The following is an 18,294-nucleotide window of genomic DNA, read 5'->3' as shown; positions in this document are numbered from 1 at the left end:
AGGAGTACATATTTATGTTCTTGATAGTGCAGGAGTCTCATGAGAGACAATTCATTTCACTTTAGTTAGTTATACAGTAGCATCTAGAGACCATGTTAACTTCACTGTGATCTCATTAACAACATTGCATGTTTGCACTGTATAGACAGTGGAGAAGTATTTTGTGATTGAAGAGCTGTGATTTGAATGGAATTTAGTGGGACTTTTTTTACCATATTTTTTCATGAAATAAAAATACTTTTTTCAAAATTAAAGAAAAATTAAAAACACATAAATTGCTGTCATTTCTAGTAGATACTTTGAGATGTTTGCATGAAAGATAGTATACTCTCAGTTTAAAAGTTTTTAGATTTCCTCTATAAGTAATCATGAAAAAATAAATTTTATGTAGGTAGAATTTGGAACAATAGGCTCATCATGTATTTTGGATTTTTCTATATTTTTTTATGTGGGATGCAGAGTCAATTTTGAGCAGTTTAGGAGGAGCTGGTACATACCACCTGGTATGTTGATTTCAAGTCACATTTTGCGCTATACCTTGGAAGAAGAGATAAAGACTAACTTGATTTTGCTTACGTGAAAACTGTTTCACCATGTGGTCTCCTGACTATGATTATACCGCCGAAGTCATCTTAAATTTGGACTCTTCATCTGTAATTACGATGTTCTTAATGTCCTTCTGATCATATTCCTGGGAAAACAAATGGCAGCTCCTTGAGATAGCATTAGCTAATTTTTTTCATTATTTGTTACAGTCCTTGTGAAACATTTTTATATCCCTCCAATCCTATAATGGCTGATTAATGAACATAATTTTCAGTAAACCGGAGATTAAATTTTCCATTTGCAAAGCTAGGTAAGTAGGCTTACAGTTCGCTTGTAGTCAGTTTGCTGGACTGAAAGTTATACAGCAATTTAGGTATCATATATAGCAGTTCATATAGGATCAGGTATTGCTGGATCATAAGGTAGTTCTATTTTTAATTTTTTAAGGAACCTCCATACTGTTTTCCATTGCATCTGGACCATTTTACATTCCCACCAACAATGCACAAGAATTCCAGTTTCTCCACATTCTCACCAACACTTGTTATTTTCTCGGGTTTTATTCTTGTTTTATTATAGCCATCCTTACAGGTGTGAGGTGCTGTCTCGTGTTTTTGCATTTCCCTGATGATATGTGATGTTGAGCACCTTTTCATATTCTTGTTCGCTATTTGTGTGTTGTTGTTGGAGAAATGTCTAGTCCTTGCCCATTTTTTAATTAGGTTATAGGCAGGGTGGGGGGGGTGCTATTCAGTTGTAGTTTCTTATATATTTTAGACATTAAACCCCTTATCAGATACCTGGTTTGCAAATATTTTCTCGCATTCCATAGTTTTTGCTGATTGTTTGCTTCACTATGCAGAAGATTTTGAGTCTGCGGTAGTCTCACTTGTCTGTTTTTGCTTTTATTGCTGTGCTTTTGGTGTCATATCCAGGAAATCCTTGCCAAAACCAATGCTGAGAAGTTTCCCTCCTGTGTTTTCTTCTAGAAGTTTTATAGTTTCAGGTCTTTTGTCTAAGTTTTTAATCCATTTTGAGTTGATTTTGTGGATGGTATAAGGTAGAGGTCTAAATTCTAATCTTTTCATCTTTTGTTTTGGAAATCCAGTTTTCCCAATGCTATTTGTTAGTCCAAACCTACCTTTTCCTCTGAGTACACTGGCCATACTAGACTACTTCTTACTATAGTTTATGCGTTTACACCTGTTGTCTTTTCTTTTTAGTTTATTTTTGGCTGGGTTGGGTCTTCATTGCTGCACAAGGGCTTTCTCTAGTTGCGGTGAGTGGGGGCTACTCTTATTGCAGTGCGTGGGCTTTTTATTGCGGTGGCTTCTCTTGTTGTGGAAAACGGGCTCTAGGCGCACATGCTTCAGTAATTGTGGCGCATGGGCCCAGTTGCTCCGCAGCACGTGGGATCTTCCTGGACCAGGGCTCGAACCCATGCCCCTACATTGGCAGGCAGATTCCCAACCACTGCACCACCAGGGAAGTCCCCAAGGTCAATACTTTAAATACTATTTATTTATTCCTAAATATTGTCATTGAAATTTGTTTAATATTTACTAGGTATACAAGTTTTTCCCAGATATGAATAATTGAATCTCAGGTTATAATTATTTGTAAACATTTAGGCTTTCCTACGAAACTGAAACTCTGTAAAATCTACAAATCTTGAATGTTAACTAAGTCTGATATTTGTACATATATTTAGGTAGGAAATATTTTTAGGGCAGTTTCAATACCTACTTTAACAAAGTGGCTTGTTAAATATATTTCACTTTTTTCTTATTACTCAATCTTAAATTACCTCATAGTTACTGATCAACTAAACCTGAAATTATTCTCAGAATCTAAAGATTTCTTTTTTGGGGTGGGGGAGCACTTCTGACAGCATTCTGGGCCCCATCTCTATTTAATTTTGCATCTTTATTGCCAGCAAATTGCTGGGTGAGTTAGACAGCTAGTTAGACTTGAGCCAGTTCTGTAGATCTGCCCATTTCTTTTCCTCTGAAGATATGCCTGAGCCTGCTAATCCCAAGATTTATCTAAAGAAATGAATGAGTCCTAATTTAGGACTAAAGCCTTGGTTTTCTAACTCTGCTTTTACCAAAGAACTCTCTGTTGGAGGTAATTAAAACTAATTCAGTTAGTGATACTTTGCTGTCTCTTTTTTTATGTTCCTTGCATATAGGTTCCTGTGTAAAGATCACTATATGAACAAGGTGTGAATATCAGAGCAGCACCAGGGCATTCTTAGCTTTCTGGATTAATACAGTCATAATAGTATCAAAACTGTGTGTGTTCTAGTGTAATACTAGAGGAAACTTCTCTGGCTTTTGAGATAACAGTTTTTCTGGATTTGCTTCTACTCGACTTCTTTCTGAGACTTTTCTTAGTCTGCTCTTGCTTTGCCTGCACCATAAATGCCAGGTTCCAACTTGAGGATTTTTGTCTCAGTTCATACTCTAGTTCACATCCATTTCCATGATTTTAGCTTTCTGTCTATATTTGAATCCCTTTCCTCAGCTTTCTTCTTCCAAGCTCAAGACCTTTGTTTTTAAATGCACACAGGATGCTGTTTTCTTGTTTGTTTGTTTTGGCTGTGTTGGGTCTTAGTTGAGGCACGCAGGATCTTTTCATGACGGCATGCAGTCTGCTCAGGTTTCTCTCTAGTTGTGATGTGCAGGTTTTCTCTCTCTAGTTGTGGCACACAGGCTCCAGGACACGTGGGCTCTGTAGATTGCAGCACATGGCCTCTCTCATCGAGGTGAGCAAGCTCAATAGTTGTGGCACGTGGGCTTAGTTGCCCTGTGGCATGTGGGATCTTAGTTCCCCGACCAGGGATTGAACCTGCATCCCCTGCATTGGAAGGCGGATTCTCTACCACTGGACCACCAGGGAAGTCCACAAGGTACTTTAAAGGTAAACCAGGCAGATGTTGAGCAAATGACTACCTTTTTTTAAATTTACATATAGTTGATTTACAATGTTGTGTTAGAATATCTACTTCTTAGAGAAACACTATTGTACAGTGAAATGAACATGGTCTCTGGATTTAGAGGATAATGTTCACATCCAATCCTGACATTTATATGAACCAAAACTAGTTATTTAATCTTTCTACTTCTCATGTGTAAATAAGAATAACATCTCTTAAAAATAATATCTAAGTCTTAAAGTGTTCACGCAAAAACTTAATATAAAATTTTCAGCATTAAGTAGCACTCAACACCATTGGAATCCTTTTCCTTCCCTCTTCCCATTCTCAAGCTTAATTAAATGGTGCCACACCCACTCAGTAACCTAAGCTAGAAACCTTGGTGTCATCTTAGGTTATTCCCTGTTTGTCATCTTCCAAATTAACTTTTTTAAATCCTTTATTTTTAAACAACTCTTAATTCCAGCTCTTTCATTTTCTCTCCCTGCATTTGGAATCTCTCAATTGAGCTATTATAATATTCTCTTATGTGTTCTCTTTAAAACTATTCTTGTCTCTAATCCATCTTTCATAAGTTATTCAAAGTTGTATTTTTGGCACTTACCTTGGAGTCCATGGCTTCTTGGCTTAAAATCCTTAAATGATTCCCTATAATCTACACTGATGAGGCCAAACTGTACAATATACATTTAAGCCCTTTTATGGATACAGCGTAACAGTAGCTGACAGTTTGAACTTAGGTATTAGATATGAATTTGAATCATTCTCCATTTATTAGTGTATGATCTTAGGTTACTTAACCTTTAAGTCCAGTCATTTCTTTCATTTATTCATTAAATATTTAATGAGAAAATGTGCACAAATTGCAAATAAATCATGAAGAATAGTACTGTACCTATGAATTCAGTAGCTTCTAATTTACCATGAGTTATGGCCATATCTTTCTTTTTAGCCTCCATGTCACTTCTCACCACTTTACACTCTGACATCCTATTCTTTAGCCTTGTTCAAAATTTATGTATATATTGTCAGGGTCTAGGATTTGATTTTGCCCTGTTTACAAGCTAAAAGCTAGCCTATTATTCTTTAGTGGATGCTAACATAAGGTGTGAAACATCTGGGTTAGAGACAGAGGATTTCATTACTTATAGCAAACAGCATGGGCATCAGCCTGCCCACTGTTATCAGTGGGCATAATTTGTGTGACTTAAATTTTTTTTAAAGCTTTTTAGTGCAGAATATGGTTTATCTTGATCAATGTTCTGTGTGCATTTGGAAAGAATGTGTATTCTGTTATTTATTGGATTGTCCTATCAATGTCAATTAGGTCAAATCGATTAATAGTGTTGTTCAGCTCTTCTGTATCATTACTGATTTTCTGTCATTCTTTATATCAGTTACTGAGAGAGTGGTGTTGTCCATAATTTCCTGTTTGTATATTTCTTATTTCAGTTCTACCAGTTTTTGCTTCACATAGGTTGAAGCTCTGTTATTAGTGCATAAACATTTAGAATTGTTATGTCCTCTTGATGTATTGACCATTTTATCATTATGAAATGGCTCTCTGTATCCTGGTGATTTTCTTTGCTCTGAAATCTGTTTATCTGATATTAAAAGTCTGCTTTTCTCTTGATTATTGGTAGCATGATATCTTTTTCCACCCTTTGACTTTCATTTGTGTATTCAAATTGGGCTCCTTATAGATAGAATATAGTCGGATTTTTCTTTTTATTCAATCTGACAGTCTTTTTTTTAAAAATTAATTAATTAGGCCGCATTGGGTCTTAGTTGTGGCGCGCAGGCTCTTCATTGCAGCGTGCGGGCTTCTTTATTTGTGGCGCAGTCTTCTCTCTAGTTGTGGCACACGGGCTTCAGAGCGCAAAGGCTCAGTAGTTGTGGCACGAGGGTTTAGTTGCCCCGCAGCTTGTAGGATCTTAGTTCCCTGACCAGGGATCAAACCCACGTCCCCTGCATTGAAAGGTGTTTTCTTCACCACTGGACCACCAGGGAAGTCCCTGACAGTTTGTCTTTTAATGGAGTGTTTACACCATTTATATTTAATGTGGAATGTTGATACTGTTTTTGCTGTTTGTTTTCTAATTGCCTAATCTGTTACTGGTGTTCCTTTTTTTCTCTCTCTCCTTTTTTTTTTTTTTTTGAATAATTGAGTATTTTAATTATATTTTATCTCCTTTAATTGGCATGTTACTCTACAGGTGACCCTCACTACCCTTGGGGGATTGGTTCCAGGAGCCTCCATGTACACCAAAATCCATGGATGCTCAAGCCTCTTACATCAAGTGATGTAGTACAATGAATGCAGTTGGCCCTCCATATCCTCAGATGTGAATATGGAGGGCTGACTGTATATTTATTGAAAAAAATCCACGTGTAAGTGGACCCACACAGTTCAAACCTGTGTTGTTCAAGAGTCAACTGTACTTCTTTCTTTTGCCTTTTTTAGTGATTACTTTATGATTTATAGTGTACATCTTTAATGTGTCACAGTGTATGTTCAAATCTTATTCTGTCACTTCCTGTATGACATAAGAAGGTTGCAACAGTGTACTTCTGTTTTTCCTGTTCCAGGATTTGAGTTATTGTTGTCTTAACATTTTACTTGTACATGTGTTATAAACTCACAGTACATTATTGGTTTTGGCTTAAGCAGTCAATTATCATTAAAAGAGATTTTAAAAATAAAGAAAAGGGGGTTTTGTATTTATCCATAGATTTGTCATTTCTGATATTTTCTATTCCTTTGTGTAAATTAAGATTTCCATCTGGTATCATTTTCCTTCTGCCTGAGGATTTGCTATAACATTTCTTATAGTGAAGGTCTGCCAGCAATGAATTCTTTCACCTTTTGTATGTCCAATGAAGTCTTTACTTCCTTTTTTTGAAATTGAGTATAGAATTTTAGGTTGACAGTGTCTTCCTTTCAGTGTTATAAAAATGTTGTGCCGCTGCCATCTGATTTGTACTGCTTTCCTGGGAGAAAGTTGTCATTTGTACCTTTCCTCTGCATGATCTGTTTTCTCTGATTTTTTTGATATTTCCTCATCATCCCCAGTTTTAAATAATTATGATATGCCTTGGTATAGTTTTCTTTATATATCTTGTTCTTTGTTTGCATCATGGTCTGTGAGTTTATTGTGTTCCTGGAAAAATTTTAACTGTTTAGTTCTTCAGTTTTGTTTTTCTCTCCCCCTTTCTCTAGTCTCTTTCAGGGACCTCAGTTTCACATATATTAGACCAAGTGAAGTTGTCCTGCAGCTCATTTAAGCTCTGGGTTTGGGGGTTTGTTTGGTTTTTTTTTCCCAGTCTTTTTTGTTTTCATCTCTGTGTTTCAGTTTGTAAAGTCTATTGCCATGTTTTCAGGTTCACTTCTGCAGTGTCGAATCTGTTGTTAATTCCATTCAGAGTATTTTTCATCTTAGATTTTATAGTTTTCATCTCTGAAAGTTTTGCTGCTTCTTGAGCATATGAATTATATTTTTAATTATTTTAATGCCTGTTTACACATTCTATCATCTGTCATTTCTAAATGTGTTCTGTTGTTGATTTTTCTGTTCACTGTAAGTTGTATTTTCTTGCTCTTTTGCATATCTGTAATTTTTTAGTGTATGTCAGACATTATGAATTTTACTTTTTTGGTTGCTGGATAACCTTGAATTCCTTTAAATATTCTTGAGCTTTTTCAGGGACACAGTTAAATTACTTGAAAACAATTTTATTTTCTCAAGGCTTACTTACTTTTAAACTTTGTTAGGTGAGATGAGAGGAGACTCAATTCTAAGGCTACTTTTCCCCCAGTATTGATGTAATATTCTTTGGAGTATTCTATCCAGTGCTCTCTGTATTATAAGGTTTTCCATTTGGCTGGAGAGGAACATAAACTCTTTCTGACCCTTTTTAAAAACAGTGATTGTTTCACTTGCACTTGTCACCTGGTTCTTTCCCCAGCTTGAGGTTGTTTCCTCATCGTAACTTAGCTGAAGACTCAAGGAGAACCCTCTACAGATGTCTGGTGTTCTCTCTGTGCATCTTTCTGCTCACAAATTCTAGCTTTGAATTCACAACTCGCTCTCTTCAATTCAACAAGGAGACCACCAGGCTCTTCTTAGGTTTCCCTTACTGCTCTGTCTCCTGGAAACTCTCCAGGCTAGGCAATCATAAAACTCACCTCATTTATTTTTCTCCTCTGAGATTACTGTCCTCCGTTACCTATTTTCCAATGTCTCAAATCTGTTGTTTCATTTATATTGTCCAGTTTTCAATTGTTTAAGGCAGAAAGAGGATAAATCTGGTCCCTGTTACTTAACCAAGGCCAGAAGTGGAAGTCTTAGGTACATACTATATATCTCTTACCTGCCGTTCTTTTTCATGCTTTTCTTTTTCCTAGCATAGAATGCTTTTCCTTCTTTGATTAATTTAACTCCTCTTAAGTCTTCAGATTTCAACTTGGATGAACCTCATTTGTGAAGCTTTCCATGACCTCCACTGATAGAGATAATCACTTTCTCTTCTGGATTTCAGGTTCCCTTAGTTTCTGGTACTTCTGTATATAGTACTTAATAATGGACTATTTGATTATTTATCTCCCCCAATAACATGTCGCAGGCATCCTCCTAGGTATTTTATATATTTTATTTTAAATAATTTAATCCTCACAGTACCTCATGAGGTTGTTGCTATCTTGATCCCCACACAGTGCCAGTGCCTGCCTTGAAATAGATATTTTAATAAATTTATGAATGCCTGAAGATAATTGAAGTACATCCAGAAGATAGTGATTAGAGTGTTGAGGGGGACTCAAAATGATGCCATGTTTGGAGTTGTTTAAGGAACTAGAGATGTTTAGCCTGGAGAAACCTGGAGGAACCTGAATACCATCTTCAAATGTTTGGAGGGCTGTCACATAGAAGAGGGATTACACAAGTTCCCTATGGCCCCAAGGAGGTAAAATTAGGACTAGTGGTGAAAACTACAGGGAGATATTGTACCTTCATTAAAGGGAGAATCTTTAATAAATAGGACTCTTTAAAAGTAGAGTAGTTAGCCTTGGAAATTTCCTTTTTACTGGGTACATTCACTGGTATGTTGCATGTCTATTTAATACAGTCAGCTGTAATGTATCAGTGCTGGGCTTGAAGTTACACTCTCAGCTCTTTAAATCCCATCCGGTAAGATTTAAGGGTCAATTGCAGAGTACCTGCCATTGCCTAGCACAAACTAGGCACTTACTTAGTACCCTTACCCTTGGTGGCCAGCATTGAAAAGGCAGGTAATTTAATCAACTGTTGAGAATTTGTCTGAGATTATATGATTCTTTGAAAACCTTGACTCATATATCTTAATTTTATTCTTTTGTCTGGATGTTCTTTGTCATTTATAACCACGTTTGTGTCATGGCTATTCATTATTTACCTAAGTAATCTTAAAAATAATTGATGAAGACAAGTGTGAGATGAAAAACATTTTTCTAATGTAGTTTTTGTGACTGTGAACGTAGAAAAAAGAATTCAAGCCCTCTGCTTAGTAGAGCATAAAAGTGTTGTTCTTGTGTGCCAGTTCATTTCTTTCATTAATTTAGCAAATTGGTTTTGTGTGTCTGCTATGCTCCAGGCCCTGTTAGTCAATGGGGATACAGTAGTAAATAAGGCAGGCCCTGTCTTAAGGAATCTACATCTCCTAGGAAAAATAGACAAATAGTGAAAATGCACTGTGTTAATTGTTATAATAGATTGAATGTAGGGTGTTATGGATGCACACAGAAGATGATCTAACACTGTTTTATGAAAGTTTAGGGGTATCAGGGGAAGTATCATGGGAGAAAATAATATATAATTTGAGACCTGAGGACAAATAGGAGTTATTCAGGCATAAAATAGTGGGGGAGAGGAATATTTCAGAAAAACATCTAATAGCCAAAGAGAAAACACGTTTGGAGAACTGAAAACCTTTAGTACACTTGGAACATGGAGTTTGTTGGTAGAGTGACAAAAATGAGAATGGAGAGCCAAGCAGGGACTAGATTATGAACAGCTTTGTGACTAATATTAGAGTCTAGACTTTATCATAAGGGAAATAGGAAACCACTGGAGTTTTTAAAGCAGGAAAATGATTTGACCAGATTTGTATTCAGAAAAGTCATTCTGTCTTTCTTAGTTGGAAGTTAATAGGTAATATGTAAAACTGAAAAATCAAGAAAAAGTACAGACATGTTATTGAGAAAGAAGGGGGTAAATATTAGAAGAAATAATTAAAAGAATTGAGGGTGGTTGTTCTTAGGACTTGGGAATCAGGGTAGGGAAGAGTTAGGTCAGGAACTGATTTTTTTTCTTCCTGTAAAAACCTTGTAGAATGATTTAACTTTCTTAATCTATGTGCAGTGTAGTATAGTGGTTAAGAATATGGATGCTAAGACCAGACTGCCTGGGTTGAATCTTGCCTCCACTATTTATAAATTGCTTAATTTCTCTATGATTAAGTTTTCCTCTCTGTAAAAATGGGAATAACAATAGAACTTACAGAATTTTTGTGAGGATTAAATGAGTTAATACAAATAAAACACTAAAACAGTGCATGGTGTGTAATAAACACTGAGTTTTAGCTGTTATTCTTACATGTCAGCACTGTTCAGGTACTGATATATAAGGAAGATAGACAAATTTACAATCATAGTGGGGCATTTTTTAAATGTTGCTTTTAGTAATCAAGAGAACAACCGAACAAAAAAGTCAGAACAGGTATAGAGTTCATCAGCATGATTATTAAGATTAATCTAATGCACATATAAGGAATGTTGTATCTAACAACTGTAGAGTACACATTCTTTTCAAGAACCCATGGAACATTTGTAAAATTGACCAAAGAAATTTCTCAAATATTAAAGAGTGAAAATTATATAGATTGTGATGTCTATTCACAATACATTTAAGCTAGAAGTCAACACAAAAGGTAATTGTAAAATGCCTCATAAAATTAGAAATTTAAAAATACACTTCAGATGAACCCATAAGTCAAAAAAAGAATCATGATTAAAATTGGAGAATAGTAATTTAAACTACTATGGATCAAAATTTGGGATGCTGTTTAAGATCAGTTAAAGTTCTACATGTGGGGCTTCCCTGGTGACACAGTGGTTGAGAGTCCGCCTGCCGATGCAGGGGACACGGGTTTGTGCCCCGGTCTGGGAGGGTCCCACATGCCGCGGAGCAGCTAGGTCCGTGAGCCATGGCCGCTGAGCCTGCGCGTCCGGAGCCTGTGCTCCGCAACGGGAGAGGCTACAGCAGTGAGACGCCCGCATACCGCAAAAAAAAAAAAAAAAAGTTCTACATGTATATTTTAGAATAGAAAACCTAAAAATTAAGGAGTTTTTATTTCAGGAAACTCAGGGAAGAAAAATAGAAAAGTAGGATTATTAGCATAGGAAACATTTCAAAAGCCAAGTTCACAGGCAGTGGCCCAGGGCTAGCTCCCATAAGCAGGCTAAAGATCAGGCCTGCTATGTTAACTTTTTCCAACACATTAAGGATTTGAAACTATGGGGGCTTTGATACACTGCCAGGAGGAGAGTAAATTGGTACATCCACTTTGGAAAACAGTTTGGCGTTGTCTAATAGTTAACCCTGCATTTCCTCTCCTAGGTATATGTGCTATAGAAACTACTGCACTTGTACCATGATACATATATAAGAATACGCAGTCTCATTATTGGTAACTGTCAAAAACTGTAGAATAGGTAAATTATGGTAAATTATCACAATAGAATAGTACAGTATAATAGAATACAACATGAAATGAAAATTAATGAACAGCTACGTTGATACGAATAACTCATAAAAGTATTCAAATGATCCTGTTTATATAAAGTTACAAAACAGACAAAACTTAAATATATTGTTTAGGAATACACAAATAAGGGTTGTAAGACTATATAATACACTGTTCCATACATACCATAGTAGATATTCAATAAATATTTCATAAATAAATAAATCGATTTTATCTCTGAAGCAGAAATGGTGAATACCAATTTAAAAAGAAAAGTCTAATAGAGAACAGACTTGTGGTTGCCGTGGAGAAGGGATGGATTGGAAGTTTCGGATTAGCAGACACAAACTTATATATATAGAATGGTTAAACAACAAGGTCCTACTGTATAGCATGGGGAACTATATTCAATATCCTGTAATAAGCCATGATAGAAAAGAATATAATAAAAGAATATATATATGTATAACTGAATCACTTTGCTGTATAGCAGAAACTAACAACATTGTAAGTTAACTATACTTCAATAAAATAAATTTTAAAAAAACGAAGAAAAATCTAGCTTTTATTATATATTGTAGGGAGTAAGGATGGAAATAGTAAAGATAGCTTGTGTTTATAAAGTTTCTTCTTACTAAACAAGAGACCCTTTTTCAGGCTTTTATCTTGAATATCAATAGATGAAATATGGAAATTAAATAAACATCTATATATTAAACATACATTAAACCAGCATCTGTAAATGTGCATGTGTGTCAATTCCAAAAGAAATATTTGGGCTTCCCTGGTGGCGCAGTGGTTGAGAGTCCGCCTGGTCCGCCACGGTCCAGGGACCGTGCCCTGGTCCGGGAAGATCCCACATGCCACGGAGCAGCTAGGCCCGTGAGCCATGGCCATTGAGCCTGCGCATCCGGAGCCTGTGCTCCGCAACGGAGAGGCCACAACAGTGAGAGGCCCGCATACTGCAAAAAAAAAAAAAAAAAAAGCCAAAAGAAATACTTGCAACCCAAGGGGCTCTGGAATTATTTATTTATACTGAACTCATCTTTCAAAATAATTCTGGTGAGAAGCCATTAGAATGCCCCTATCTTCAAAAACTAGTATAGCATCAAGTTAATGAATGTTCTTTCAAATAAACTCTTACTATTGACTATTACTATATCTAACTTTTTAAAATTGCCAATGTGTATTTTTTGAAATTCTCATCCTGATACTGCCTTGTGACTGTTAGGATGGATGACTTAACAAGGTCCTTTATATAATTTATCAGCTTTTATATTTAAAATAATGTTTGAAAACTACTTAAGTCATCTAAACTCCAAGAAGGAAACCAAATTTTTGCCTGAGAAATCCTTTTCACAGTGAAAGGCTTTAAGTGGAAGTGGCAAACTCAGATGCCTGTGGTGGCCACCGAGGTAGTAAATGAGAGGAGAAGGATGGGAACTGTGGCAAATCTAGATCACATAGTCCTCCCTCTCTGAACAGGGCAACTCCTACTCAACTCTGTAGCCATGAGGGAATGTGGACTGTGCTGCCAAATCTTCTAATTTTTAAAAATATGTCATATATTTGACATTAATTAAGAACTTTTAAACACTATGCAAGTGATCCAAAACAAGTCTGTGGGCAGGATCTAGCTGCCCGGTTATTAGTTCACAAATGATTTTAAAAGGATATACAATTTTGGTAAAATAATTTTCATTGTGTTTTACATGTAGTCGACAGAGGTACGTTCTTGGAGACACAGCAATGCAGAAGATGGCCAAGTCCCATGTTTTCTTAAGTGGTATGGGTGGTCTTGGTTTGGAAATTGGTAAGCAGTATTTTTATTCATAATTTTATATGATGCTTTTGAGCAACATAATTTAAAGAATTTAATTCCTTTCCCTTGTATTATTTTCTATAAAGGAAATTAGATCCAAAACCTTGATCAGGTTCAGTTTTGATTTTGGGTGGGGGGGGCAGCTGGGGCAAGAGTATTTCATACTGTTACATTCTTCCACAAGGAACCAGTAATGACTCTCCTGCTTCTCTTTTTGTGATGTTGATAGTTATTAATGATCTTTCTCTGTATCCATTAATTCATTATGGTAGAGCACACATGCACACATTCATAACAGCATGTCTGGAAGCATACACTGAAATTTTAAGAATGATTATCTCAGTGTGGTTTGATTATGGAAAATTTTATTTTTTTCCTTTTGTTCATCCATATTTTCTAAGGAACCTATATTTCTTAGGTAGTAAAAAGTTAAAATTATTCAGAGATTTAACCAAACTCCATGAAGACATATCTAATATACAATTCCTAATATTAAGCTATTCCTTTTTTTTTTCTTCCCCCTTTATAGCAAAGAATCTTGTTCTTGCAGGGATTAAGGTGAGTAAATGTCCTTGGTAAGAAGAATTGTTTGTTATGAACTCTTTTTTTTTTTTCCTCTCATCCGTAGTGGTAATATTAGTTACACTTTGGCCTAATTATTCCTTCTTCATTTAGTAGCAAAATTGTCATAATTCTCTATTTTCCTCCTTTTAAAAAGCTTTTTATTACAGAAAATTTCAAAATTATCCAAAAAAAGAGAATAGTGTTAGCAAAACCCCATGTATCCATCATGCACCTGCAGTTATTAGCTCATAGACAGATTTGTTTCATGTATCTTCTTCCCATTCCCCACTGCCCCCAACTGCCAAATTATTTTAATATCAATCTCAGACATCCTATTATATCATTCTTAAATATTTTACTATAAACCTCTAAAAGATAAGGGTGCCTTTTGAAAACATAACCACAGTATCACTTCCACACCTAAAAACGTTAACAGTTTTTTAAGATCATTGTTATCTTTAAACAGAACTTAGCAACTTAAACAACAGCATTTACCTCAGTTTCTTTGGGGCAGGAATCAGGTGCAACTTAGCAGATTCCTCTGAGGATCTTTCACAAAGCTCCAGTCACCGATATTGGCAGGGCCTGCAGTCATCTTGAGGCTAGGGAAAGGATCTGCTTCCCAAACCTGCCCATGTAGTTATGGATAGGATTCAGTGACAAGGTTGTGTCGTTCAACTTGCCCACCTCAGTCCCTTGCTGGCTATTAGTCAGAGGTCACCCTCAGTTCCTTGCCATGTGGCCCTCTTCATACGGCAGCTCACAATATGGCAGCTTGTTCCATCGGAGTAAGCAAGCAAAAGACAAGAAAGGGAGGGGCTTCCCTGGTGGCGCAGTGGTTGAGAGTCCGCCTGCTGATGCAGGGGACACGGGTTCGTGCCCCGGTCCGGGAAGATCCCACATGCCGTGGAGCGGCTGGGCCCATGAGCCATGGCCACTGAGCCTGCGCGTCCGGAGCCTGTGCTCTGCAACGGGAGAGGCCACAACAGTGAGAGGCCTGCATACTGCAAAAAAAAAAAAAAGGGAATGTGCTAGCAAGATAAATCGCAGTCTTTTGTAACCTAATCTCAGAAGTGACATTCCATCACCTATGCTGTAGTCCTTAAAAGCAAGTCACTAGGAGGAGACAGGATTGCACAAAGGCCTGAATATCAGGAAGTGGGAATCATTGAGGTATCTTTGAAGCCTGCCTACCACAATCGTCAAGTATCTAGTTAGAGTCCATATTTTCCCAGTCGTCTAAAGAAAGAATTTTTCTTAAATTTATTTTGTTCTAATCAGGATCCAAGTAAAGTCCATATACTGGACTTGGTTTCTTTGAATCAATAGATTTCCCTTCCCTGATTCTTTTTCTTTCTTTCAATTTACTTTTTAAAGAAATCAGGTCATTTGTCACGTGTACCTCCATCTCTGTATTTCTTATAAACTAGTCGTTATATCCAGAGAATCAGATTCAGATTTGATTCTTTTGGCACTACTGCTTCACAAGTGATATTGTGTTCTCCCATCAGGAGGAAATAATATTCTGTTATCTTTTTTTTGTGATTATTACTACCTATTAATGATCACTGCCTAGATCATTATTTTATTGGGGCTGTGATATTCTATTTGTGTCATTTCTATTTCATTTATTAATGGGAATAATATTTTAGAAAAGTTTCCATTCATCACTTGTTTGGTTTCGCTACATATAGTTAGTACATGTGTAAAAGGCAAGATAAATACTTGATTTTCCCCCTTTATTTACTACTTTTCAAAATCACTGGTTTTCTCTGAATCCTCAACAGTGACAGGTGAAACTTGGGTGGTATGTGTGTATGGGAACATCATGATGGATTTAAACATATTTGATGTGTTTTGAGTCATTGATGCTCAGATTGTTTCATCTTTGCTTTGGGGGATCTTCTTGAAGTCCTTGAGTCCTTTTGACACTACCCCAGTATTCTTTGGTTGTCACTGCCTGTAAAGTCTTACCAGTGGACAGAGCTAGAACATTCATTGTGAATGAACACTGAAATTTCTGAGTTTCAAGTTTAGGATTACAGGGTACTTACTTATTTACTTCTTAGATTTTATATTTGTATCTCTTCTCTTACTATAAGGTTTTGGGTCTTAATGACATGAACCTGATTACTTATTTGCTTTATCCTATATTATATCCTGTTATATCTATGACATAGTTTTGGAATAACAGTTCCAGCATTATTAGAACAATATGATTATTGAAAACAGTTTAAGATAAATTGTTTTATCCTTAGTATCCCATCTGGATTTGGCAGACAAATTAACTGCTTTCTTAAGTCACTTTAAATAATTCCTTTGTGTAATTATGCAACAAATTCAAATAGATAGTTTTGTCCATTTATTCATTTTACTTTGGATTTTTAGGGATTGCTTTTTTAACTTGATTTAGTTTTATTATTATATGAGACATATAATTCAAAGTCAAATTTATAAAGCAAAGTATATTCAGGTAAGTCTAGCATCTCTCTACCCTATTTCCTCCTTCCCTTATTAGATTGCCTTCTTTTTTTAATCTGTTTTTAAATATAAGCAAATACATACATATAGACATGCAAATCTGTATGTGTGTATGTACATATTTATCCCCACCTGCCTTTCTTAGGTAAAGTGCCATACTTCTACCTTGCTTTTTATCACATACCAGCATATCCTGGTATTACTCCATAGTGATAAATATATTTTTTCACTTATTTTTTTCATAGCTGCATGGATATATGTTGTGTTGATGTATCATACGTAATTATACCCAGTTCCTCATTGGTGGACATTTTGATTATTTCCAGTCTGTTGCTATTACACATAGTGCTGCAGCTAAGAGTCCTGTACATATGTATTTTTGTATTATTTCCAGTGTGTCTTTGTGATAGATTCTTAAAAGTGGGATTGCTGTGTCAAAGGAGAAATGTACTTGTCATTTTGCTAAAGAATGCCAATTTTTTTCCTTTGAGGTTTTGTGCTACTTCATATTCCCACCAGTAATGTATGAGAATGTCTGATTTACTTCACTCTCACCAATTTGGAATTATGCCATTCTGATGAATGAGAAAAGGTGTTTCATTCTTGAGTAAGGTTGAACATGCTTAAATATTTTAAAGGGCCCTATGTATTTCTTTTTCAGTATACTCTGCGTTCATATACCTTGCCCCTTTTTCTATAAGATTTGTGGCTTGAAATATAAGTTAAAAATATATTTTCCAGTTAGTCAGTTTTCTTTCTTACTTAGAACATGACCATTTGGAAATGTTAGTTTATGTGAATTTTTTAAATCTTTGTATATATGTTGATCTGTATAATGTGCTACTTTTCTAAACTTAAATTCTCTTACTGTTTTTTAAAGTAGTTTTTCACATAGCATAAAGGCACCCTGGTGATGTAAGTGCATGGTAATATGCCTAATTTATTCATTTTTTTAAAGTCAACTAGGGTTCAGTACTATCTGAAAAATAAAGTACATATACACACACCTACAGCAAGCATATAGTATATTTATTTGGAATTACAATATTACCATCATGTTAATTATTTTTTACTTAATTGAGAATTGTTATTGATAAATGTCATAAGTGGAAAGTATTACTCTTATTGTCATCAGTATACAACTATCGTTACATGAACGTCTGTAACTTGGAATTACAATTTTACTGTGTTAAGTAATCAAAACCCTGCTTTTAACATTTGTCTTATCTCACTTCACAGTTGACAGTTGAATAATGAAGCTATATTCAAGTTAATGTAACAGTAATCTATACCAAAAAAATCATATACTAGCATTAAAAAATTATTTTGCGTTATAAAAAAAAACAGAGTAGTTTTTCCATGAACTTTTCTGGGTTTCCAGATGTATATAGTCATATCATCTGTGAATGGATCTAACTTTATAACCTTTCCAATTACTAGGACTTTAATTACTTTCTATTGTCTAATTAGATAATTCTTCCAAGTCAGTGTAAATAGTATTGGAAATAGTGAGCATCCTTGTCTTACTCCTGACTTTAACAGATAGTTTTCTCTTTTTTGAAGGCACTTACAATTCATGATACAGAAGAATGCCAAGCATGGGATCTAGGAACCAACTTCTTTCTCTGTGAAGATGATGTTGTTAGTATGAGAAACAGGTGAAGATAAGATATTTTGATGTATTATCATAGGATTTTTCTTTTTTCTTACTGTTGTAGTTACTTAGAATATTTTCTGTATCCAGAACACCAGTTAAATCATAGTTGTTTAACTCATAACCATAAATTCACTCTACTGTAGATAAGTAAGTGTTGACATTTAATTATTTATATTTGTCAAAAATTTAATACATTCACATTGCTACCTAGAAATGCATTTCTTAAGATTGTTTAAGTAGGTCTTTATTATTACTGAATCATTAAGAGCCTTAAGGAGCATTGACCTATAAGGGTACACTTTGAGATTATGTGAATATGCTATATTCATATTCCATATTACTATGCTATTACTATGCTATTACATATGCTATTACTATGGAATATGACAGTGTGCTACATCTCAAGATTGTTTAGTAAAAATAAGTTTTAACTTCTTTTATTCCTCTCCAGTTTAAATTCCCATAAAATTTTGTAACATTCACGTTCTTCTGATGTCATCAAAGTGT

The 18,294-nt window shown here is 35.3% G+C and overlaps 1 protein-coding gene across 2 annotated transcripts in view; it reads left to right on the top strand.

The window, feature by feature from the left end:
- Window positions 1–18,294, top strand: part of UBA6 (ubiquitin like modifier activating enzyme 6) — an 80,575-nt gene that overhangs the window by 4,478 nt on the left and 57,803 nt on the right. For both annotated transcript variants that reach the window (XM_032632361.1, XM_032632360.1), the window contains exons 3-5: window positions 12,982–13,076; window positions 13,615–13,643; window positions 17,694–17,788. In XM_032632361.1, coding sequence (XP_032488252.1) covers window positions 12,982–13,076; window positions 13,615–13,643; window positions 17,694–17,788 — 219 coding nt within the window. The remainder of the gene's footprint in view (window positions 1–12,981; window positions 13,077–13,614; window positions 13,644–17,693; window positions 17,789–18,294) is intronic.

This window comes from Phocoena sinus, chromosome 5 (assembly GCF_008692025.1).
Source record: "Phocoena sinus isolate mPhoSin1 chromosome 5, mPhoSin1.pri, whole genome shotgun sequence".
In the NCBI taxonomy this organism is placed as follows: Eukaryota; Metazoa; Chordata; class Mammalia; order Artiodactyla; family Phocoenidae; genus Phocoena; species Phocoena sinus.
Note: the sequence above shows the minus strand (reverse complement) of the source record. Positions and strands in the feature narration are given on the sequence as shown.